The sequence below is a fragment of the Gopherus evgoodei genome, chromosome 10 (assembly GCF_007399415.2).
Source record: "Gopherus evgoodei ecotype Sinaloan lineage chromosome 10, rGopEvg1_v1.p, whole genome shotgun sequence".
Taxonomy (NCBI): domain Eukaryota; kingdom Metazoa; phylum Chordata; order Testudines; family Testudinidae; genus Gopherus; species Gopherus evgoodei.
In genome coordinates, this window is record NC_044331.1 from 74,722,463 (window position 1) to 74,749,109 (window position 26,647).

At 40.8% G+C, this 26,647-nt stretch overlaps 1 protein-coding gene across 4 annotated transcripts in view; it reads right to left on the reverse strand.

Moving 5' to 3' along the window:
* Positions 1 to 26,647, reverse strand: part of MAD1L1 (mitotic arrest deficient 1 like 1) — a 558,561-nt gene that overhangs the window by 481,744 nt on the left and 50,170 nt on the right. For all 4 annotated transcript variants that reach the window (XM_030577083.1, XM_030577082.1, XM_030577084.1 and 1 more), the window contains exon 10: positions 15,142 to 15,228. In XM_030577083.1, coding sequence (XP_030432943.1) covers positions 15,142 to 15,228 — 87 coding nt within the window. The remainder of the gene's footprint in view (positions 1 to 15,141; positions 15,229 to 26,647) is intronic.

Below are 26,647 nucleotides of genomic sequence, written 5' to 3' on the forward strand. Positions count from 1 at the left end.
CAGCATCACTGTGAGATATGGGGATACTACTTCCCTTATATATGAGGAACTGAGGCACAATGTAGATTGAGTGACCTGCTCAAGAGTGCACAGAAGTTTGGTTTGGCCAGGAAATCTCTTGGATCCCAGTCCACTGCTCTATCCGCAGGTCCATTCTTCCAAGCCTAACTTTCAAGTAGTAACCAAACCTAAGGGCCTCTTCATTTGCAGTTCACATAAAACTCCCCAGAATTTACTTTGCAACTTTGCTGGAGAAATAAAAGAGAACCCCTTCGGCAGTTTGAAAGTTAAGTCACTGCAATTCGAAGAGCTCTAGACAAAGCTGGGACAGGCTGAAATCAATACTTTACATTTTAGTGCTGTTTCAGAGCCAATTTTTTTTTTTTTTTGTGCTGTTGCCTGCTGTGTAGCAGGGGATTGTAATGTCTCCTTTTGTACTCATGCATCAAAGATGATTTGGCCATGGGACAGTCTTCCTCTCCCTCATCAGCTCAGAGTTAATCATTAGGTTGATCATCACACATAGTTATTCAAAAACAATGGTAATAACCAAAATGGGGCAATAAGAAATGGATAAAAGGAAGAGAGAAGTAATTTAAAGAAGGAAGATTTCACTCTAAATATCATTTCCAGTTTCTAGGAATTCCAGAACAATTTTAACAGTGTATTTCATCTAGGGCCTAGTGAATGTTATTCTCATGAAGGCAAGGGATTTGGACACTGGATTGAACCAGGCATAGCACAGGTAAATGCTGGGCAGACATACTTTCATATAGAAGTGCACTAGTTCATAAAAGTCATCATTCACTCTATTTTAACAAAATAAGAGCCACAAGAGGCTAGAATAAAGACTCAGTGGACCCATACCATTTCAATCAACAAACTTCCAGAACATGGATAATTAAGAACAAAATGTGAGAATCACAGTGGGAAAAAAAATCAGCTTTTACAAAGAATTTTGCTAGGTAATCACAAATAACCAAAGTAAAGAGCTGCAGAACTACATTAACTCCCATTCAATGCTCTGATCTCTGAAAAGAGGCATTGCATAAGAAACGTAAGAACCATCCTTATTGGTTCTACTGGTTTTGCATTTGAAGATTTCCATGAAAAGTGCTGAGACCACAAGGGAATAAAGGGCAATGATCTCTACAGTATAGACAAGTAGAAAATTAATGGAAGGAGATTGGCCTCAGAGAGAACGTACCATGAGAAAAATCCTCATCCTAATAGTAAATTTGCTCATATTCCCTCTTAGTGTGTAAGAGAATTGGAAGAGAAGACGAGAGTTGGTCCCTGTGAGAAGATCTTAACATAGATCATTTGTTGTCACCCTCTCCCCACTTTCCTGCGGCTGGTACAACGCAAGACACTGTCGGAATCAGGTCTAGCTCCTTTTATTACTTAATATTTATATGGCAGTAACATCCAGATGACCCTCAGTTGTAATAACTGGGCCTACAAATTTAATGTGAGCTCCATTATGAAAAGTGAGTGAAAGTTCATTAAATGTCACAACAACTTACAACGACAAGCATTGATGAGAAAAGGTGAAAAAGGACACAGACTGAATTAGTCCAAACAAAAATGCCTACTTATATAACTCAAGAACAGTGTTAATATCATATCTAGTAAACAAGAGAAGCCTGAGACCAGAAATTAATGGACCAAAATTGGTGAACTAAACAATGAGTCTGGATTTCGGGGTTCTTAAAATAAAAAAAAGAAAAAGGGAGAGAACAGATGGATGAATACGAATGCAGACTGAAAATGAGAGACAAGTAAGGTGCAATCATATCCACCACATCCACCATCTTCTGGGACCATGGGATGCACTCTAATACCATTGCAACTTCACTGTCCTGATTCTGAGAGATATCCTGACCAGACCAGGCCAAAGAAATGGAAACTCAAATGACACCATCACCTCCACCCGCTCTGGCTAAATCCCAAACACCATCTGGTTTGATAAACTATCGCTCTCCCCCCACACTTGCCCTTGTCCCCCATCTTATGTGTCCTTTTCCTTGCCTACCTTATTCTCTCTCCTCTCTCTCCTCTTTTGCCATCTGTTTAATAAGTGTATGGCTTAGCAGGCCAAGACTTTATATTTTACAGCACTGCTGTGAGCCTGTGACCAAAGATCAGAGGAGTAGCCATGTTAGTCTGGATCTGTAAAAGCAGCAAAGAGACCTGTGGCACCTTATAGACTAACAGACGTATTGGAGCACGAGCTTTCGTGGGTGAATATCCACTTGCATGTATTCACCCACGAAAGATCATGCTCCAATACGTCTGTTGGTCTACAAGGTGCCCCAGGACTCTTTGCTGCTGTGACCAAAGAGGGAGCTAAAAGCAATACCCTAAATAGTTAGATGCTGGTACAAGTTTGCCAGGTCTCGGAGTGGCTGGTAAGACCACATGCCAGTTCTCTGTTTCTCCAGCTGTGTGGTTGCAAGAGAGACACCGGAGACAGAAGCTGCAATTTTTATTTTTGCTGTTCTCCTCTCCCTTCTTGTGTGTTATTTTTCTTGCTTCATCTTCTAGGAAGCGGGATCAGACTAACAGCAGTGGCAGCAACAGTTCTGTCCAGTTCTGTTAACTTTTTTCTCTTCTCTTTTCTCCAAAACGAATATAGTTACCACCATCTATGAGACTTTGTACAAGGAATTTTCTTTTCTTCTAAAAGCTTTCTACAGCTCAAAGGAAAAGGAACAAGAGATGTTAAAATGAAAGGCTTATTTAATACTTTTACATTTCAAATGATTTAACTGTTTTTTCTCTTGTCTGTATCTTTAATGGAAGGTCAAAAGATTCATAGATTAAGGTCTGAAGGGACCTGTAGGCTGATTGCCTACATTGCACAGGCCATAGAACATCCCCAAAATAATTCCTAGAGCATATCTTTTGGAAAAACGTTTGATCTTGATTTTAAAATCGTCAGTGATGGAAAATCCACCGTGACTCTTGGTAAATTGTTTCAGTGGTTTATTATTCTCACCATTAAAAATGTACACCTTATTTCCAGTCTGAATTTTTCTAGCTTCAACTTCCAGCCATAGGATCACATTATACCTTTCTCTGCTAACCTGAAAAGCACATTATTAAATATTTGTTCACATGTAGGTTCTTACAAACTAATCAAGTCACCCTTTAACCTTCTCTTCAAACTCAACAGATTGAGCTCCTTGAGTTTATCACTACAAAGCATGTTTTCTAATCCTTTAATCATTCTCATGGCTTTCTCCAAATCCTTTCCAATTTATCAACATCTTTCTTGAATTGTGAGCTCCAGAACCGGACATGGTATTCCAGCAGCAGTCACACCAGTGTCAAATACAGAGTTAAAATAAGCTCTTTATTCCTACTTGAGATTCCCAATGCTGCATCCCAAGGTTGTATTAGCTCTTTTAGCCACAGCAGCACACTGGAAGCTCTTGGTCAGCTGATTATCCACCATGACTGGAAACCAGAGCACTTAATGGCATGTTTGCCACTTTACTAAGCATGCTAAGGTCTCTGTATACCAAATCCCGACCCTTGCTTAACACTGCTTAGCGTTGGACAGGGACTGAGTTACATTAACACCTTTGGCCCATATATTCCATCTAAATTAATACAACAGTGGCCACTCTCAGCTATCCTAGCACTATTTCCTCAAGGCATGATCCTCTATGTCTTCATGTGCTTCTACGGTGGGTAGCACAATGGGGCCCCAATCATGGCTGGGGCGGGGGTGGACCAGGGGCTGTATTAATTTTGAAGGAATATATGGTCCCTTACAGCCAAAGATGTTAACATGACCCTGAAACTCCCTAACATAAAGCAGTTTTAAACAAGGTTCAGAGTTTGGTATATAGCAATGTTGCAAAATACACCATCCATGCTAGCTAAGACAAATGCTTATCAGACAGAAGGAAAAAAGGGGAGAAATTGGAAAGAGAAGAAATAAAGTAGGGAAGAATAAGAAACAGCAGAGGAGACAAAGTCTCCATACTAAGTGGTGATTGGGATTCAGCCCGAGTCAGTAGAGGTGGTGAGGTCTTTCAGGCCAGTCTGGTCAAGACATCTCTTAGAATGAAGTAGTCCCGGGGTCCCAGAAGACAGTGGGGGTGGCTGGCATGATGATGAAGCGCGCTCCAGTAGCCAATTTTTCTCTCCCAAGTCTTTTGTTCAAGGGACCCCGAAAGGGAGTGATGGGTGGAATGGCCCATCCCATTATTATTTTGCCCACCAACTAGACTTTATTTCCAACACACCAATTCTGGTTCATTGATTTTCAGACTCACACAGTTCTTGTTAACGAGACGTAATCTTAACACAGTCCTTGAATGATATCAGTAGGCCTTTTGGTTTGGACTAATTCATACCTTTGCCCCTGCAACATGTGTTGTTATAAGTTATTGTGACATTTTATGAACTTTCACTCACTTCTTAGAGTTAAACTCACCATTAGGATAAACTTATCACATCGTTCCAGCTGTTTTCTTTAGGATTTCTGAACATGCTTTGCATCAAGCTCAAAGGAGAGAGAAAAAAAAAGGAGGGGGGAACAATGAAGATGAGTATGATGAGCCACGATCTGGGGCTGATGTCTATGATTCTAGGACAAAGGAAACCTACTGAGGTGGAAGGAGATTAGTGCCTTTATACTGGCCTTAATGGTTCTTTTTTGCCTCCTTGCAGGGACCAATGTAGGATAAGGGGGAAATGAAAAAGGTACAATTTATTATTTCTACAGCACTATTGTTAAGCATGGCACTTTAGAGACAAATACTATGACAGAACCCTGCCCCACGGAGCTTACAATCTGAATGTATTTGCTGAGAGAAGAGTGGGCTGGTCGTTTCTTAAAGAGACAACTATTTTCAGGTCCACAGTGGCTCTTTTGTGCACATTTTTAGAAAAAGGGTGGGTTTGCGCAAAACTTTATATAAACTGGAGTCTTTTCATAAATATAATTGCAGAACATGCTGGGAAGTATTTAATACCACCCTGAAGTGCTGTGAACATTAGTCTAGTATTACGTAAATGTGCGTACACACATCCACACATAAACCACACCAGAGTGAGGATGGATGGATAGATGGATAGAAAGAAAAACAAAAGCCTGTCCTTGTCCTAAAGCCCATATGACACATTAACTGCTTCTCCTGATAGCAAAATAACTTACAGAAACTATCAAAAATCCAGCACTTTTTCCTCCTTTAGATAAAGGACATTTCATTGTAATTAAACTTCTGTCCAAGCCTAAAGAAGATTAGGGGAGAAAGTCTGACAGGCTCCACTTATATTCGTAACAGACATTCTCTGGGACATCCAAGGAAGTGAGGAAAACAGACAGTGGATGATGGTTTATGACACGGATCTGACTTAATACTTGAGGAGATGGACAGCTCCCAGCTTGTTATAATTCACTCACTGTTGTTTATAAAGAAACCCTGCTGCCTAACTCAAAGGCATTTCCTGTGGAATTTGCAGCCTCTCTATCCCTTGCTTTCATTGAAGTGGTTGGTTTGTTTACGATACACATACACAAAACCAGAGAGAGCAGGTTCTTTGAGAGAGTAAATCAGTAAATCACACACATCTGATTTACACAAATGGAGCCTGTGACAGACATGAAGAAATGTGATGCTAGAGCGCCAACGGAACAGAAGTCTTCTGAGCACTCTGGGAAGGAAAATAATTTAATCAGCCGTATTTTCAGAATCATCTTCCTCACAGAAAGCTGCATGTTCAAGTAGGAAGGAGTCCTTTCCTCAATGCCCCTAAAAGGAACTTTCCATTTAAAATAGATTTCTTGAAATAAAGTCACTATTTGTTACGTTCTTTAGGATGAAGAAAAAGGTGAGGAAAGAACAGGAAATAGATTAAACAAAGACATCCTACTCTTCCACATAAGAACTGGTTATGGTTTCAATCTGCTCAAGATGATAGCATTCTGACTGATGGACTTCCTAGCACCTTTACTTTGGTTCTTCAGATATTTTGAAGGTTCCAAGTTAAGAATGCTTCCTGATCATAAGAGCAGAGGCAATACAACACACTGTTGCTTCAGAGGTATTGTAGTCTGCATACCATGTGTGTCTGGCCAAATCCTAGATCCCCAAAAATTCACTTTCATAGCATGCCTGGAAGGGTCAGAGTGAAAATCCACAACAGCGAAGAGTTTATTCCAAAAATGTAAGTTGTGTCATGCCATCACTGTTGGACCAACTGACAATTCTTACAGGAAAGAATAGATGGGAAGAAAGACCGTCCCCAGCATTTAGGATTCTTGGATGCTTTGTCCTCAGATTTGTTTTAGGATATCTTCCACCCATAGACTTGGCTGCCAGAGCAAAGACCAAAGACATCAGGGAAGGATGTTGGAATTAAAATATATATATCAATCACATCTTTGTTGCAGGGTCCATATCACGTCTCCAAAATGACAAGTGTTTGTGAAGCTTTTATTGGATGACAGCACCTAGAATGTCCAAACCCTCAGCTAAATACATCACTATTTCTTGGAAGTCCTCACTGAAACCAGAAGGAAGATAAAGAGTTAAAGATGGCATTAAATTCTGTTAAAGTGACAAAAATGTTGAAAAAAGATTCCTGTTCCTCTTCTGAATCAAAGATCTGTCTTAAGTAGACAAGCTCAGATGAACATGCAGAATGTGATGGATTCTCAACTCCAGATTTAGGATGCCAATGGGCTAAATAATATACAATTCTTCCTTCTAACGTTCCTTCCTTTTCAATGCACGCTCTAAAGAGGAGTCTTAAGGAGGTTTAAAATGAAGCCAGAAGAGCCATATGGGCTTATGGACTGTAACAAGGACCCTGGCTTGGCAGCACTTCTGTTCCTGGTGTTGTTGGGAACTTCCAGGAGAAGAGATGAAAGAACCAACACAATGGGAAGCATGAGCCAAGAAGAAAAATCCATCTTGTGGCTTTACCTGGAAAAGAAGCGAGACACAGACCCAAGGTTCTAGCCATGCTTAAAAAGTTCTGGAAATACGTGATAGGAGTCTCACATCTGAACACTTTCAGACAGACACACTAGTGTTGACTGAACTAATCCCAGGGACCATGGTGTTTGTACACAGGTCAAAGGCAAAACGGAAACACACAGCTTGTGAAGATTTAGCTATAGACATTGGTAAATGCTGTAAGGGGTAGTTACCAGAGAAGGAAAGGACGTAATCAAGGTTTGTGGAGCTGGCTCTTATAAATAGAATATATTAGGAAAACAGCTCTCACAAACAGAATTATTAACCAGGAATGTAAACTGCTTTTTGCTAGCTAATAGAAAATAGATGCATTCAGCTGACAAGCAAAATGTATTAATCAAATCATGGAATTTTCTTCTTGTAGCTATAAGTGTGATTAAAAATGAGAAGTCATGTAATCAGTATAAGAAAGTAGCCAATGGTGAATAAGTACAGTATATTATATTTAGAATGCTGAATTATATAACTAAAACTGTACTACAGTTAGGGGCTGTAACCTCTGGATGATGATTGCTCTGTATGTAGCAAGAGAATACAACAAGGTTTGAGAAATGCACTTAACCGACTAGTCTTTAGGTATTCTGTTACTGCAAATATGTATGAAGCCAGATAAGAGAAATTTTGGAAGGTTTACAGTGTTAGCCAATATCATATACAATATTATATATAGAACATATGTTTTTGTGTATCTACTAATTTTTTTCATGTTCAGCTTTTCACCAAATGCTTCTTCACTTACATTAAGCTGTTTAACGAAGGAGAGATGTGAAGTACTGCATTTTCAGTTTTGGGTAAAGACACAAAACAAGGACAAGACAAAATTTTGTTGTCGTTTGTTGACCTGCCCCAAGCTATAACTTGTGAAGTAGGTCTCTAAGGTTTTGCTGACTTCTGGAACAGTCAAAACAAGATAATCAACTGATTACAAACTTTGTCATGTTTACTGAAGGTCCGTGCAAGCCTTGTAAAGAGTCTTGAAAAACATGTTGAAGATAACGATAAGAAGTAATGCTCAGAAATGGTGAAAACCCTCAACCCTAGTATATACAGAGGTAGAGTGCAGCTCAGCTTCTGAGTCAGTTGGCCAGCTGTACTATTATATCCCAGAGAGGTGGCAACATATTGATCTTCCTTTCTGTGGCATGCTGTGCTAATCATCTTTGACTAATAAACTAGAATTCATAAGGTTGAGTAAGCCTAGCTATTTGTCATCTCTTGTTATTGAACTGAATCCAACCGTAACATTAGGTTTCTGCAGTCAGTGGCTCAGTCTGTTGGGCTACTGGCCTGTTTTCCCAGCCCAGTAAGGATTAAACACCATGTATGGAGAGTCTGTTCTCCTGGCATCTGTCCTGGTAAAAGCCATGGCACCAGAGAACTTCTGAACCAGTGGAGAGTCTGGGACTGAGATGCAAAGCAGGCCTGAGGCCGCCTGGTATGCTGCCAACACAGACACAGTTGATGCTGGTGCCAATGTCATCAGTACCGGACTCAACAAATGCCCCATGGCCGGAACTGGAGTCAACACTATGGGTTCTTGCTGGTCTCGTCACAGTACCAGGGACTAATTGGACAGGCCTGCTCCATCCCACATGCTGGAGGAAGTACAGTGCCAGTCAGCACTTCTCTCAGAAGATGAGGAGGAGTCTCCCTGAACCCTGGAATGTACCAACTTATTTTATGGGACCTTCTTCTCACTGCATCAGGAGGGGGAACGACCCCTCTTCATCTTCAGGGAAACATCAGAACCTGAGTGTGGAGTGGGTTCACTTGCCAGATCCGAAGGCGACTGCTGATCAGAAGAAGGCTTCAGTATCATGGCCTGCTCTAAAAGGTGATGCTTTATCCCCAAGTCTCTTGCAACCTGAGTCTTCTTTGTGAACAACTTACAAATGGAGCACCGCTCTTTAATGTATGTCTTGCCAAGACACAGCAAGCATCTCATGTGAGGGTCACTATTGGGGGACAGCACCTTACCTGATGGACAATGCTTGAACCCTGGTGAGGGCATCACATAAGGCAGCAAACTAACACTGAACTAAAACTAAGGTACTACTTCTACTACTACATACAAGGAAAATTGAGACCAAAAGTGTGAGGTGAAGACACCACAACAACTCTATCCATGGCTGATGAGAAGGAACTGAAGGGGTTGAATGGGTGCCACCCTTATACGGCATGGGGAAGGGGTAGGGCTGCAGGCCACGAGCATTGGCCCTCCAGGTACTGCTAGGCAAAGTTTTCCTGCTCTGGTGAGCTGGGTGTGCGCACACCTACATGGAATACACAACTGCTTTTACTCAAAGAAAAACATTTGATCCATTCGTCAGTGTCCACACACCTCTTTCCCACTGAGCTGTTTTAGAACTGTTCCCAGATCACAAAGCACTTTATGAGTCTCTTGTAGCAGAGATATGCAGAAGTAATTTCATCAAGGTGTGACATCGGGAGAGTAGGTGAAACTGCTATTTAAAAGAGCCAAACAATAGGATAGACTTCTTAATGGAAGGCTTCTCTAAACTTACTACCAGCATGTCTACCTAATTGCTTCGGTTCCAGGAAAAGAGAAGACCAAGGCAAACCTGCTGCAAACAATATTTGGAGTCTGTGGCTTAAGATCTGCCAATGACCAGAGGCCTATTCAAAGAGAATATAGTGAGTCTGCAAATCTTTATGCTCAGAGCTTTCAAGTACTGAGCTTTTCTCCAAAGCAACTCACCTCCGCAGCACTTACTTGGGCTACCTTCCTTTCTAGTGCTTTCTTTGTATCAAGGATGCAGCAACACATGCCCTGACACTTGTTCATAAACACACAAGACTGCTGGGCAATACACGAAGAGGAGATTTATAGGCCCTTCTCTGGCACTCATCATCACCATAACATCTGAGCAACCAACTGAGTTTAAAAAAATATGGTTGGGGACAAGCAGAGTGGAAAAAGTTTAATGGTTGACTGAACTCACTAAGAGTCAGGTAGTATTAAGTCTAAGATATCTCTCTGCATCTCCTTTATCTCCTGAAGATGACATGCATGGGAGCTTATCGCAGCACATGCTTACGATGGAAGGCAGCCATGACTGACATGTTTCTAGAACATTAATTTTGTACTCAGAAGGAGCGAAGGAAAAGGGAAGGAGCTAATCACAGTAGCTAAATGGGCCTAGTAATTAAACTTGCTTTTTTCATTACCTACACAGTGCTCCTCCTAAATAAGGCCAATTTCTCATAGGCTACATTTAATCAAGCTATCAAAGTGATCCCAACGCAGTCTTCATTATCCTCTGTTCCTCTAAGCCTTTGGATTGTTATCTTTATTCTACAGCTACCCAGGCTCCACAATACCTCCTGCTGCTGCCATCTAAAGTATAATTTACTCTATTTACACAACTCACAGCGACACGCTCCAAAATGGAGGTGAGATTCCATCATGCGCTATTAATGGCGCTTTCTGCTACATTAATCAGCAGTGCTGAAGTAGTTTTTTTGCTGCAGTTAATGTGCCCAGTAGAAGAGTGGCAGCGACCCTCTCCTTCTCCTCCTCACCACCACTAGAGGAGGACTTTTCCTCTCCTACCTAGCAAATGTTAGCAACCTCTGAGAGACTCCATATAATTCAGACAAGCAAAAAATCAACGCACAGTCAAAAAAAATTGACAAATTCACAGATCAGGAAATTCTGGCCTATGGTTCTGTGTGTCTCAAGTGCCCCAATTTACTTAGGTAGTGTCATATATATGATTTGCATCATAACCTATTCTCTACAGTTCCCTGAAATACTGACATACAACAAGTTTCACAAAGCACTGGCTGTGCTTACACTCCCAAAGGCCAGAAAAATCAACGCTAAACCAGCGCTGTAATGTTACCATAACCTTTTATGGTACAGTGGCCTATTATTTTTTTTAATAATGGAAACACTGGCACCACAGGAGCATTATAGAACAGTGGCTCAAAAACATTTTACTGGTGAACCCCTTTCAAATAGCAAGCCTCTGAGTGCTACTCCCTTATAAACTAAAAAGACTGTTTAATATAGTTAACATCATTATAAATGCTGGAGGCAAAGTGGGCTTTGGGGTGGAGGTTGACAGCTCGTGACTCCTCCCCCCCATGTAATAACCTCACAACCCGCTGAGAGGTCCCAACCCCCAGTTTGAGAACCCCTGCTATAGAACTAGAGGGATAGAAATTCAAGGGAAGTGCTAAGTGAAATTGATTTGGTCTGTTCATTCCTCAGAGATGCAATATGCTATTGTGTACACATTTTACCCATGTCTTCTCCCTTCCTCTCCACCCTCCTCTTTCTAAATCTCCCAGGGCAAACCGAACAAAAAAAGGCTCCATATAGAGCAAAATCTCCTCTCCAGTTCTGCAGGGAAGATGTGATCGCGTGTAGCAAATTACCCCCATTCCATCATTTCCATGCCTGGTTTGTTTTCTGAAGCCCAGTCCTGCTCATACTCAACTACATTAGCAGTCAGATCTTCTCCATTAAAAGTAAAGTGAGGGCTGTTTGTCCGATTTCAGGATGAACAGCAAATTGAAAAATGTCTACAATAATCAGTATACAGGGAAAGTGGGAGGAGATTCCCCCAATCAAAATAAAATACCAGTAAAAATTATACTATGAGCATCAGGAAAAAAATTATACTATGAGCATACTAGTATTGTAAAATTTCACACAAGCTACCACCATCAAAATAGCACCTTCACCAAACATATCCAGACGTAATGAATATGCAGATGGGATCACATGAGTAAAAGCCGTTTGGAAAGTGCTGCCATGCTCCAAGTGGGATGTTGCTGATCAGTTAGTTATTAAAGCCCTTTCTTACACCAATGGTACTAAGGAGAAAAAGTTAGATACACTAAAGAGGAATAAATCCATGAGCAGGTAATTTCATCACTAACCACACCTTAAACTCAACCTTCTTCTGTAGGCCATCAGATCTCTCACCATAACAATATGGAAATTGGGCTTATAAGTGATTTCCTGCTCCACTACCCAAAAGAGATTAGGATGCTGACTTCTGGCCATGATTTTCCTAAATATCCAGGCAGCAGAGGTCCCAAAATCATTCTCTTAGCAATTATTGAGAAAACTCATCAAAACTCTTTGGAACAGGGACCTGCCTTCCTTGATGTTTTTGCAGTTCATAGGCCTATGCATATGCAGGTAACACATTTGTCAGCAGGCTCAACCCTAAACCCTTCAGCACCAAAAACCCAAGACCCTACCACTAAAGCTAAAAGAGAACTACTTTAGTAGTGAGACAGTAGAAGGCTGCATAATTATTGGGACCAACCACTAGAGGGAGTCATGATCACACACACCAGGCCATTGTATTACATATGCACATTTTGGACACTACAGGAAACAAATAATAAAAGAATAGATAATCAGCTGATTCTGGATGTCATTCAAGGAAAAAGAAAAATCAGATTTGCTTTCTTAAAAAGCACTTTACTGTCAGAGACTCATGATCTTCTCCTGGGAACTTTCAAATAATCTGTAATGGAAGATTTTAGAACGTGCCTGATTGCCTGTATTTTAAGACAGAGTAAAACGTTAGACAGAAGAAAGGAGAACTTGTCAGTTTTAGAAACTGAACTCACAGGATTGTGTCTTAGAAGATTTTTAAAGTTTTAATCTGAGCCAGTTTTTACTGCCTGTTTCATTTGAAAGCGCCTTTGAAAATCAAAAAGTAATTTTGATCATGTTTTTGTTTTTAAGTGAAATTGATCCAATTGTGACCAGCATGAACAGGCACTTCCAAAGAGCTGTTTTCTCAACAAAAAAATTCCTCCTGGCGATTAATAAATTAGACAAAATCATTTTCTATGGCAGGCTGTGAGCAGCAGCCTCCAAAATCAATAACTGTTAAACATTGCCACCACCACTTTTATTTTTACTTTGGTCATTTGTTTTTGTTTTTTAAAAGATATCAAATTGGCTTTCCCCTTTAAGCCTCTTGACAACAAACTATGAACCAATTTAGCTGGCTGCATCCAGGGGAGTTTACCCTGGGTTAATAATTTTAACAACTAGCTAAACAGTTTCAGTAGCACTTAAAGAGTATTTATACTAAGCTTTTATTGCCCTGCTTGAATCCTGCATGTCATTAGTAAGGGAGGGCACAGACATGTCTGTTGCTTGGACATCTCAGCCAACACCTTGGCAACACACACAGCCACAAACACAAAAAACCTTTTAGCTACATGTTGCGGTATTGCTTCTAACAAGAGCAGACATGTGGATTCAAGGAAACACAATGGCTTGGGAAACAGGAGAGAGAGAGCACATGGGTTGAGGGTGAGAGCACACTCAACAGCAGAATCATATTTCCTTCTTGCAGCGAGCAGCCATGCTAAAAAATATTGCCACCTGTAACCATCTCAGCCTGCAAAGTAAACAGATATAGCCTGGCAAACAAGCTCAGTCCTCTTATGAAACACCTAAAGGTTGTATTGCATCAAAATATACTTTTTTACTCTTGGCTGCAGCAGTAACGGTACAGTCAGCAGGTCTCCGGAGAGGGTCCAAGAACAAAGAACTCAAGTCACTGCGTAGTTTGTAAGCTCTTTGGGAAATGGACTGTATTTTTATTCTGTGTTTGTACAGTGTCGAGATCAATCGGGTCCTGGTGCATGATTGTGGCTCCTTACAAAATAAGTAATAATCTCAACAGAAGAGTTCAATCAATGATAAGATGTCATCACAGGCCCACTACTGAATGAGGTATAGTTAAGTCTGCGTGGGATGCTAGAATCAAGACAACAACTTCTGCAATTCCAAAGTTAAAGCAAATTCTTTCCCTTCATGTCATATCTCCAGGAAGGGTTAAACAAACTGAAAACACATCCTTTACCTTCTCTGAGTGTCAGAAGCAAAATATACAATTCATGCCTTTTGATATAGAGGGCTGGTCTACACTAGGGGAGGGGATCGATCTAAGATATGCAACTTCAGCTACGTGAATAGCATAGCTGAAGTCGAAGTATCTTAGATCGAGTTACTTACCATCCTCACGGCGTGGGATCAATATCCGCGGATCCCCCATCGACTCTGCTACCGCCATTCGCGTTGGTGGAGTTCTGGAGTTGACAGGAGCGCGTTCGGGGATCGATACATTGCGTCTAGATGAGACGCAATATATCGATCCCCGAGAAATCGATTGCTACCCGCCGATACGGCCGGTAGTGAAGACGTACCCAGATGATCTAGCCGGATACGGAGTCAAACAACTTACTTCAAGGAACCAGATCTTTAAGTATTTCCTGCAGAAATCTCAGGATATTGGTCCTCAGGCCAACCTGGCTTGACCAGACTCAGTAATCAAAAAAACAGAATTGACATGTCCCTCTGAAACCAGTTCTATATATTAGGGGGCAAGAAGCAGTGTTGCACTGGTTATATCTCCCTCGTTCCCACATCAGTGCAAAATATCACAGTGCCTATACAGTCCAGTTATGGCGACAGAGTCTGGATAATTTTATACCAGCTATAATATGACAACAAATTAGCTTGCAAAAAACACTCCCAAACCCAAATTCAGGAAGAGGGCCGAAGGTGCAGTAACCCAGGCTCCTCTGAATGTCTAAGAGTAGTCTACTGTCAGAATGCCACTAGCTGAAGCCAGAAATTCAAAGTCTTTCCCCATCACCCATCAAGACAAATTTCCAAGTCTTTGAAGTGATCTTTTCTACTAGCCTAATCACAGTCACATGGATCCAAGGATTCTTAATCCTACTCTACATCCAGGTGACTGGTCGGTTTAGCTTTAATATCCCTTTTACTGGTGAGAAAGGTTGGAAAAGCAGCTCACATTCCATTTGCACCCTGAAATCATTTCAGCCTAGGAAGTAAGCATGGATAAAGTGCTCCACACACATTTCTATATCTCCAGTCCCCAAGACCCTTCCAAAATACATGGCGTTCCTTTAAGTCACAGTCACAAATGTAACCTTCACCATCAGGATAGTAAAGACAATGGTACAGAAGATTTCTTGGAGGCAGTAGGACAAAATGAAGAGCAGCAAGTACAAAAAGTATCTGGGATTGCAGCCTTTTATTTTCTGTTTATTTGTATTACAAGTAACAAATTCCTGCAACACAACATTCTTTGTTGGCAGCACCTACCTGTTTGTGATGGTAGAGTTCTGCTCTTTCAGAACAAGCTCCCTCTGTTGCAGGGCAACAATCTGCCGTGAGAGATCATCAGGGGTCCTAAACAATTAAAACAATAATGGGAAGAGTTAACGAACATAGACATGCCAGTGCCTGACCAATTAAGTCCCAGACATGACCATAATAAAAGAATGACAGAGAGGCAGACAAGATTGTTGCTATAGGCTAAGGCTGCCACAGTCCATTACAACAGCTGAACTATTACAGGTTTGTGTATTGTCAAGCACGCAGAGCCAGTTGTAGTCATTAGAACATAAAGCACCTGCTGCACTCTAATTCACCCCCTTCCAATCAAGGGGGCATCAGCCCCATCACTTCACACCAAATCGAGCCTTAGGGTCTAAGAGACCACATCTCCTATCCTAAGATAGCTAAATTTCCCTGCTTGAGAAAAGCGTTTGCCAAAAAGTGCATTTCAATGATCTCTGCCTGTACCAAATGCCACAGAACATCTCCTAAAGACACAGCTCCTTCTATTTATATGGCCAATGATCACGTATGCTATAGGAAAATGCATGCTATAAAGAGAGTCTTTTTACAGCACAGTGGAAGTAGATGGTGTACAGTGATTTTATACCAAAAATAGTCTCAAGACCCAGAATTCACTTAACAGTGTTGCCAAACCGACTAAACATTCCAGATAACCAAAGAACGCAGATTCTGCTTGGTTTACTTTTTAAAACTCAAGAAAGTAAATGAATTTCAATTCCTGACTAAAAGAGGCAGAAAATGAATCTTTCAGCCTGCAGGCGGAGAAGGTTCTGATACACTGAGCAGCACTGCCCTCTACTGGATGGAACACGTCAGGCTAGCTCACACAGCTGAGCTTGAAGAGGAGAGAGACATAGTTTAATACATCGAGTAAGCACTGTTTTTGAAGTTAAAGGCTTTGCACCTATTTCCAGTGCTGCATGCAGGAGAGTCACAGGGTAGCAGATGTGAGTAAATGGTGGAGAGCTGAATTCACTTGCCCCCATAATCTGAAGGAAAATAGATTTAATAGCAAAGACTGCTTTTCCTCTAGCTTGATGGGTTATTTGCTATTCAGTTCTCTAATTTCCAATCTGCAAAAACCAGGCTTCAGCCTCTGGGACTCTGATCCAATTCACAAGAAATGCTGATTGTCTACCTAGAAAGTCCTGGGCTGGGGTGGGAATAAACAGAAAAGAGTAAGGCAGAGAGAATTACAATTGACAAGGGAAATTTGCTTTCATGCAAACCAATTATGTTCTCCTTTCCACTACCTCCTCTATCCTTAGTGGTGATTCCGTAACAGTACTCACTAGACTCAGCAGACATGAACCCCTGTCATATGACAAGGATATAATATTTTGAAACCCTGACTCAGGTCTTGTAACTAAGGCCAGGAAATAAAGTGTCTTACCAGAACTCCTACATATCACACATATTACATGGCACCAGAAGTAAACTATACCTTTGGCAAAAATGGAGCAAATTAAGCCATCTGAATCTCCCAACTTGGAAAGGAATGAGACGGAGAACCCGTGACAGATGGGGGATGGCAGCACTTCCAAGATTTAATGGGAACAAGGAGCAGTGCAGAGAAATCAAGAGAGACTGAAATCCTCCACATGCACATATGTGGCAGGTTCAGACACACTGAAGATCTACATTCATTCCAGTGGCAGCAAAAGAGGAAGGGAGGGGAACCAAGAAAGACGAATCTGTAAACCTACGTATTAAGGCCCTGTCTACTCTGGGATTTCAGCCATCAGTGACAAGTCTCCAATGTAAACCCCTACATTGTAGACAGGCAAAAATGCTGAAAGCCACTATTTGTACCCCTGCCTGATACTGGGATAAGTTGCATCCATGCAAATCCCCCTAATAGCAGATTTGCCTGCCTGCAGTAGATGTTTCCACTGGCAAAGTTACACTGCTAGCTATATATCCAGGATAAATCACCACTGTAATCTAAACTTGTCTATTCAAACATTTTCTGTATTCATACCATGCAAAAATGTCATCTGGGAAAGACAGTTTCAAGAAATCAGGTGCAAAGTGAGACTCTTGATCATTACGGATCTTTGTATGCAAGCTAAGACATTCAAATTTAAACAATTAAAAAGATGGACCAATTAGAGGGCAAATTATTTGTTGTGTTACATACAAAAAAAAACCAACGTGGAAAATATAGTATGTGATCAAGTAATTACAGATTATCACAATGCATAAACACAAGGAAGATGAATCACATTTGTAAAGGCAACCTTTATTCTGGAATTTTCTAATTTTTGAGCACCTGCCTTTGTAATCTTAATGTTCTTTTTAATGTTAGGAGAGGCAGGTTGTGTGCATGTGTTCTGTACTATACTATTTTTATAAAAAGCTAACCTAAAATCAGAAATTTCATCATGTGGAGCCATACTGTATTTGCATTAGCAAAGTTAATTCAATCATAGATTTTTAAAGTAAGAAAGGACCATTAGATCTTATCAGCTAACCTCTTGGATGACATGGGGCAGAGAATTTCATCCAGTTACTCCTGTACCAAGCACAAAAACTTTGTGACCTTTAGATCTTCAGTACAGCTCTTGTCTCAGTCTCCCCACCAGCTCATCACCTTCTCTATTTCAGACAGGCTGCATCTTTTTCTGTGCTGCCTTGGCACCAGCACAGGGAGCACTGACAGACTAGGAGAGACCATCTCCTGGCTCTCAGTTCTGGTGCCCAGCACTAGAGCACCCCAACAATGAGGAAGAGTAATTATAGGGAAAATTCTGCTCAGCCCTGGGATGGAGCATGCTCTGTGAGGAAGGTGTATGCTCAAACTGTTCAACACAGAGCTTTAAGTGGATGAAGCATTTTCAGCGCAGGCAGAATCCTCAGAGAATTCAGCTGCCAAATACTAACAAGTCATTGCAACATATGTGATCTGCAATTCTCAGAGGCTTACATCTCATCCAAATGTGGGCAGATTTTCACAAGAATGGCAAAAGGCAAATCCCTGACAGCAGGTGACCACTGCTGCCAAATTCTGAGTCCCTGCTCCAAATTACTAAAACTTCTCAGTGAAACAGTTGTATGAATTTTTTAACATGAACAAAACAAAAAGTTCTCTAAGTTCATTCTGAGAAATGCCTGAAATATTTTTGCTGAAACTTAAAAAAAAAATCAGCTGCAGGCAGACTCCCAGCATGGAAGATTTCAGTTAAAGTTTGGGAAACTTATAAGCAACTGCAAAACAAGGTCTTTTAATGGAAAGTGATCAGAAAATCAATGATGTTCAGAGATAGCAGCTGCCAACAGATTTCCAATCAGAGGCCAAATCATCCTCCTCTGTCACAGGGTTCAGGTCAACAATCTAATTTCCAACCTAGTTTTATTAACTGGCTGCTTTGGGGTTTGTGGTTATTTTTGGTTGACATGTTTTACTAGCATTTGATTTAAAAAATGGAGAGTGAAGATTGACAATTAAGTTAATAGATATTACCTTCTGCCATGTAACAGGGGTATTAGCTTTCTAGAAACTGAAACATACGACGGGAGCCAGGTAATAAAACCAGGCTCTTGCAAGTAATCAACTTTGTCACACCTTTATTACGGATTCCAAAAACTATTCACATCAAAATTCCAGCCAGGTCACATAAGGTGCCTTTTAGGTTATCAAAGCCAAACTCCTCGCACTTTTCCCACCTTGCTTTTTAAACATACGCACATGCAATAAAACTAAACCAGCCCAGCTTTGGTACCGAACAGGGCAGGTCAGAGCCCACATTTCACTCTACTAGCAATGGACCTTCACTGATGTAAATGGTCCTCTCTCTTCAGAGGTTTATGGAAATAGTGGTGAATGAAAAGATGGCAACTACTTGTCAGCATCCCAGTACCCACTGAATGCTCCTGCGTTTGTTTGCCTCAAGCGTTTTCATTAGCCTCACTGTAACTATAACACAGTTCATACCAGTGAGTATTAGAGAATCAGCCAGATCATTCTGTAAGGATCTGCCTTGTAAAACTAGCAACCAACCTCATATCCATATTTTCCCAGCATCCAGTGCTACTTCAAAGAAGTTAAAGCATCTAGCATTTCTCCCTGCTTTATCCCCAGTATTTCCCAGGCATGCATACGGAACAGGCCATTCCTCACATTGTGTAATATGTACCCAGCGCAAACTCATGGACAAGGATTTTTCACAGAATAATGGAGAACTCAGACCTGTGCTTCCACAATGCAAGTTTGACTGAATTGCACAACTATATACACAGACTCAGTGACCCGATTTTGGGATGCAAGGTTGTTAGTATCGCTTCTCGGCTCTATGAGCTAAGATCAAGTTTACTCATCCACTAAATGACTATAAAGAATGGACAGAAGGGCAAATGAAAAGACTCCAAGCAGCTTCTGTATTTGATTTCCAGTCATTCAGCTCCTGTCTGACTCTTGAGCCAAATGCAAGGAACTGAAATCTGGATGCTGCTTTCCCCCCCTCAGAGATCAAATCTTCTTCTGCAATAAACCTCAAAGCAAAGTCCTCCTTTTCAGTGTCTGGGAAGCAATAACCAAACAGTCAGGAGCATTTGATACCAATTTAGAAACAAGGTTTTTGCCCTAAGGTACAAATTAGCCCAGCAAGGCTTAGAGCTGGAGTAAGGAAGTCAAGAGACAAAATTACACTTAACCAAAGCACTCCGATTTTCTTTGAAGTACAGATAATTTGAAAAGGAGCAATTTAATAATGATTAAAAAAAATCCACAACTGCTCAAATGAAGTGAAAAATTAACTTAATGGGATGCCCATCCAAGTTACTCTGCTTCAGTCAATGAGCTTTCAGGCTTCCACTGGCAAACGTTATGCCACAGTTTTCTTCATCCACTCAACTGGAATTTTGTAGAAAACTGCCAAGAAGTTTCTCCGTTGTGCTGTCTTAGTAAAGAGGCTATTAGCATTTCCATTATAAACTCCAATACTTTGGCATTTAGAACTAGCTGTTTTTAAAAGCATTGAGCTGAGACTCAGTAAACAACCTACGTGCTAACTTTTTTTGGTTTTAAAAAAAGTAAAATTGGATAAAATGCTTTTTAATTTAAAATTTATTAGAACATCCATATCTTATTGCAGGTGTTTCAAAGTCATATAGCAAAGAGAAAAGATTTGGCTTGAGTTAGATCTTTGAAGTTACTCTTTAGCTATGGATGTGCAAAGCAAAAATAAGACTAAATTGTTTAAAAAAAATTTAGGCTACCATGTTTTGAGGATTGAGGCCTTTTAGATTTTTGGTTCTTAAATAAACTATTGAAGCTACCAAGATATTTACATTTGTATAATACTGTGCACTCCATTTATAAGAATCACTGATATAAGAATCAACCACATACAGTGATCAAAACCACTGGGACAAAATCACTCTTATACTAACTAAAATACACAGCTTGTAAGAATCAACTGCTTATAAGACTCAGATCATCTGGGATGGATGTGATTCTTATCAAAGCAGTGCACTGTACTAAAATGCTCAAAGTAGTGATTTTTGCTCATGCCTAATGGGTTTAAAGTCTCTTTGTGCAACATTTCTGCATATTGCTTTAACTCTGCAGGAATACAGACATACATTCTGGGTTCTGCAACTCACTAATCTGAAATCATGTTGAATTGAAGCAAGGCATGCCCAAACTTTTGGCACAAAACTTTATTTTAATCCATTTAAAAAAAAACAAAACACACTTCCACAAGGTAGTATAAAACAGTGCCTATTCAACAGACTAGAACACAGTTACTGACAAAAGATAATCACTGAGCGCTTGTTAACAGAAGTAAACATTAGAAACGGATTACCAGGCACTACTGCTTCTCTTCATCAAATCCCTAAACCCTGCTAATGATCTCACCCCTTAAAGGCACTTGCAAAATAAAAAAGGTTTGGTTTGTGCGTCTCTTTCTTTCTTTTCTTTCTTTCAAGGCATCATGAAAGGATTTCCAACACTATACAAAAAATTTTTCTTCTTCTTCTGCTTTTACATTTTGAAATCCAGGTTCTTTCCCGGCTGGAAAACTATGACCATGTCTACACTATAGTATATACGTGTCTTACACAGACAGAAGGATTTTTTCTGTCTATGTAGTTGATCTGCTTCTCCAAGCAGCAGCAACTCTGTTGACAGAAGCAGCCTTCTGTTGACCTAGCTGTGCCTATAGTGGGCAGAGGTGTAGCGAGCATCCTCCATACCATCCGACCAGAGGGGGCCCCGCAAGGAAGGGGGCCCCTAAAAGTGGCAAAAAAAATGTAAGGTATAACTAGGTAAATGACATTTATTGACGCTATTGCACAATCCATGTCGGTTTTACTGACAAAACCATGAAGTCATTATGATACATCATAATGCAACTGGCTACATCAGTTGTCTGTCGGTTAGTTTCAAATTTTAGTTGGACCCATTCAAAGAATGTGTATTTGCGTTCATAATGGCAGTCGGCAGATAAATGTTATTAATTTAGTTGTTTAGTTTTTTATCTTTTCCAACGCAGAAGCGTGCTTTGTGATGTCTAAGAGAATGTATAAGAGCGGAGCTAGTAAACGAAAGGCAGCAAAAGATGCCGAGATGGAACTTGAGAAAATTCCAAAGTTGTCAACTTATTTTGCGCTGCAATCCAACATACAGGTACAGGCACATGAAACGGACAGCGCTAGCAGCGACGAATCGTATCCAGAAGTGCTTCAAGTGAGGTCGAAGGTGAAGACAGTTGTTCTACCAAACAAACTGTGACAGATATTCCAGCTGTTGCCAGGAAAGAAGTATCTGAATCTGAACCACTGACTGATGATCCAGGAGATTGGCCGTCTATAATATCGGACAGGCAAGTGTGTGACATTGTTGCAGGTGGCCCACCGCAGCAGAATGAAAAATGGAATTGAATCATTTTATTTATGTCATCGAGAAAGAGAGAGGACTTGTCATGGCAAACAATTTTTTAACGTACATATACAAGAACAGCCTTCAGGAGATATATCCGAATCTTTGCATTTGCATCAGAATTCTTCTGACCACACCAGTTACTGTCGCTGGTGCTGAAAGGAGCTTCAGCAGAATGAAACTGATCAAGAATATCCTGCGCTCAACCATGACAGATGACAGGCTTTCTGCGCTTGCAGTTATCTCAGTCGAAAACAAGATTGCCAGATCTCTGGACTATGACGCATTGATTAACCAATTTGCGGAGAACAAGGCTCGAAAGAAGCGCTTTGCGTAAATACGGAATATATGTACACTGTAGGCCTATGTATACATAATATGAACCCTGTATATTGTATAAAATAAATACCGCATTCCAGTTTCTGCATGGTAAGGGGCCCCGGACATATGTTCGGAGGGGGCCACGTTCTTTGTTGCTACGGCCCTGATAGTGGGGAATGAGGTCGATCTACCTACGGCACTGAGGGCATGAAATTTTTCACAGCCCCAAGTATCATAGCTAGTTTGATCAGATTTTTACGTGTAAACCAATGTTCCAAAATTTCTAAGTGTAGACCAGGCCTCTGACATCTGACAGTAACGTGGCAATCTCACAAGAAGAGTGAACTGAAAGTTGAGGTAGGAAGGGATTTTTAGGGTATGTCTACAGTGCCCATATTACAGCGTAGCCATGGCAGCGCTGTGACACGGCTAGTGCAGACACGGTTTATCGCCAGGGAAGAGCTCTCCCAGTGATAAAAAAAAAGAAAGAAAGAAAGAAAGAAAGAAAATCCCGAACGAGCGGTGATAGCGTTATTGTCAGGATCAGGGCTCCCAGCGATAAAGTGCTGTCTATACTGGCACTTTTCAGCACTAAAACCAGCCTGATTATATTTTGAATAAGGGAAAATGTCACCTCTTCAAATTTAAGATTTTAAGAACTCACAAAACACCTAAACTTACACCTCCTACTGGACCTCCAGCACAATCAAAGACGACAAGTCTTCACATGCTTAATATTTCTGCATTTAAAAAAAGAAGGGGGAGGGGGGACAGAGCAGTGAATGGAATAGTACTAGTCTGAAAGAAACAGGGAACCACAAGCAATCCCAACGTCTAGAGGTCTCTTAATCTAGAAAATGCTCTCTGTATTTGGACAGTAGTATCAGCAAATTCAGTTCCTTCTGGCAAAAGTGAAAACTGAATTCATCTATAAATCCAGCATTTGAAAGTCTGGCTAACCATTTGGAGCAGGAAAGGGACTCACTTGTGTGAAAGTGTTTTAGCAAGACTCTTGGAAAACATAAGGACCATTAACTGCTAACTCTCTGCTGGACCAAGTACAAAAGCACCAATGAACCAAAAAATGCATAATTTGGGAACAAGAGTCAGACAAGTGGCTGAGAGAGATTCTACTCAGCATCAGATTTAAGACCGAAACAGTTTTTCCCCACATCCCACAAGTTAAATCAATATGGGCATCCCAACAACTGGTCTCCTGTGTTTCAGTCCTGCCTTCAGTATATGCCAGGGTTCAACAGCATCTGCTTAGTCTTTCATTTTGGAAAAAAAGCTAAAGAATAGGGAGCTACACACTATTTGCATTTTATTGAAGCATCCTATTTTTTGGTCATTGTGTTCAAATGTCAAGCATAAAAGGGTTGAACACAAAACTCAGCAAGAACACACATTGTATACGTCAATGCGCCCTGCAAGTGAAAAGCTTCAGAGTCCTAAAGAAGGCACAATGCTATATTTTGTTGTGTACTACAGAACACAACTGACGATAAAGATTGCAACGTTTTCTCTTTATTCTCAAGAACAACGAAGTCAATGATGCTTGCCTTCAACACGAAAGTCATGGCACTCCACATAACATGACATCCAATCTTCAGTTTTGAGGTGCCCCACAGGGAAAGAAACGCAGAGCTGTTAAAGTTAGATTTGAAAATGTTTAGGCAGGATTACAATGCTCTTCAGGCTGCAATGAATAAGAAATTTGTCCTTCAAAGAGGATGCAGCTCAGCCAAGTCATCACTATAGGCTTCCAGATCTCTCTGCAGCCAAACTGGCAGTGATGTATTCTAATAGCTGGAACCATCTGGCCAGATGGCAGAGGGAACATGGCAGATGATACAAGCACAAATCCAGGAAACCCATACAAACTGTTAGCCTGGCTCTTAAGATTTTGCTGAGAGGTCCAACAGTGCCTATTTCACCAGATATCCACTGTTCTTTCCCTTGCTAAGTAGTGAATATTGCCTCTGGCTTTCTGTAGCTCCTGGGAAGCCTACTTTCATGTTCAAGAAGAATTCCTGGGAGGTATGTAATGCCGGAGGCTATATTCATTGTCACTCTCAAATTTAGAGAAAAGAGAGTCATTGACATCTGTCTCTCCTAAGGATTCTCTTTAGTGATATCAAGAATGGACTTCATTGACAGTCAAAGTTAACTTGAAGCTTTAAACCCAGAAATGGTATGTTTTCTGTACCCTCTGAGGTGAGAATGTGTAAACAGGTTGTTTAACTAACCTTATGGAGATGTTCAAGAGATTAGATTTATTCCAATTAAATCACTATACAGATTTTATTCCAATTAAGTCACTACACAGATAAGTTTGCTGGAAATGAGGAATAGACTCCAGCTCTTAATAATGACAAGCACATCCACATATAAGCTTAATTTGTAGTACTGCTAACCCACAGGAGCGCCCTTTAATTGCTCTGCTGTTTCACATTACCAGGGTTCCAGCACAGAGTTGACTAGTAAGTGTGACGGGGGCAACCCTTCTTTCCTCTCTAAGTGAATGGGTTTTGATTTTTCAGCACAGAAGCTAATGCTTTATTACATGAATAATTCAAAAAATACTGCTGACTCTAAATTCGTCACTTCTCCCTGGTATTTATAAAAGCATCCAGAAATATAGTTTTCTAGATTCCTGATGTTTCCTCCCCACCCCTAAACCATCACAAGAAGAAACAGTTTTTTGGAATTTTAAAATATTATGAAACATCAGACAATAAGTCCTGATAGCAGCATATGCTGTCACCAAGGCTACGATTTAGTCATGAGTATTTTTAGTAAAGGTCATGGACAGGTCACAGGAAATAAACAAAAATTTGCAGCCTGTGACCATACTAAAAATACCTGTGACTAATTTGGGGGAGGGCCTGGGGTATGCTGCTGAGTGGAGGTGTTGGGGCGGGGGGGCACTGCTGGGAGGGAGGCACCTGGAGCCAGTATTACCAGCTGCCGGAGGCCATGGCTGCGCTGCCTGGGGCCACGGACTGTGGCTGCTTTGGTCGGCCAACCAGGGATCACTGCCAGGAGCCACCAGAGCAGCAACTGGTGTGGCTGTGCGCGGGGCCGCTCCAGCAGCCTCTGGTGTGGCTAGCCCCAGAACCAGCTGCTTGGGCGTCAGCCACACTGGCCGTCAAGTGTCAAGAAGGTCGCAGAAAGTCACAGGATCCATGACATCCACAACCTCTGTGACAGACTCAGAGCCCTAACTATCACACTTCACGACGCATTGTTCCAGAGACCCAAATGAGAGTGTTACATTATGGATTATTCAAATAGGGCTGTGTATATTAAGCCAATCACACAACAGACTGATGCAATAGGCTGGATCAAGCCTATAAAGTGCAAGTGTGATACATGGCTTACAGTGTAAACAAGGGATCACTGATCATACATGTCAAGGAATAAAGATTATGTTTTCAAACTTCTCAAGTCATTTGTATGCTATCTTTTCTCAATCTGCCAGATAAAACAGTTCTTAATTCAACTATTTTCTGCATGAGGATGTTTGAGGCCTTCCATCTCTGCAGCACTTTTTCTTTAAATATTAGGGAAGCAGGGAGAATCCAGTGTATTTGGGGGTCAATGAGGGACAAAGCCCTTGGAAATGCTCTCAGTATGAACAGCTGTGGGGGAGCACATTGAGCACTTTCTTCTACTTTGGTTGTTTCTTTTAATTAATTAAATATTTTAAATGAGCTCATATTTTGTTAAAGTGGTATTGACTGCTGCTATAGTACATTTTACAAAGAAAAATAATTTAATTAAACAATAGAGCATTGCATTATTCACAGCGTTTATATTTCATGTTAGAATCTTAAGGATAATAGGTGTAAGTTCCCACAGTGCAAGAATATCCTTTCAGTATCAACATTAATAAATATTAGGTTTGCTAGATTAAATTGCAAGTTCAGGAAAACATTTACGCCTTTTGTTGCAAAGATTTTGCTAATATATATTACTCCAGGAGTGGCAGTGACCACTCTAGATAATATTGTATGATATGTCATTCCAATCCCCTGGAATCAGGCACTAATAACTTTCTGAAACGTCCAGATTTTGAGCTGAAATTTTCCAGACGTGATTTATAACAGGGGTTGAGCTTTTGGAAACCCCAGAACAAAATGAATTTGAAGATATCAGTTGGAAGTGAATTCTAGACATACACATGCAAATGAGTCCAACCATTCAAAGAATAGAGGGCCATTAGAACACCTTCGGAAGACCCTCGGCCAACAACTGGGA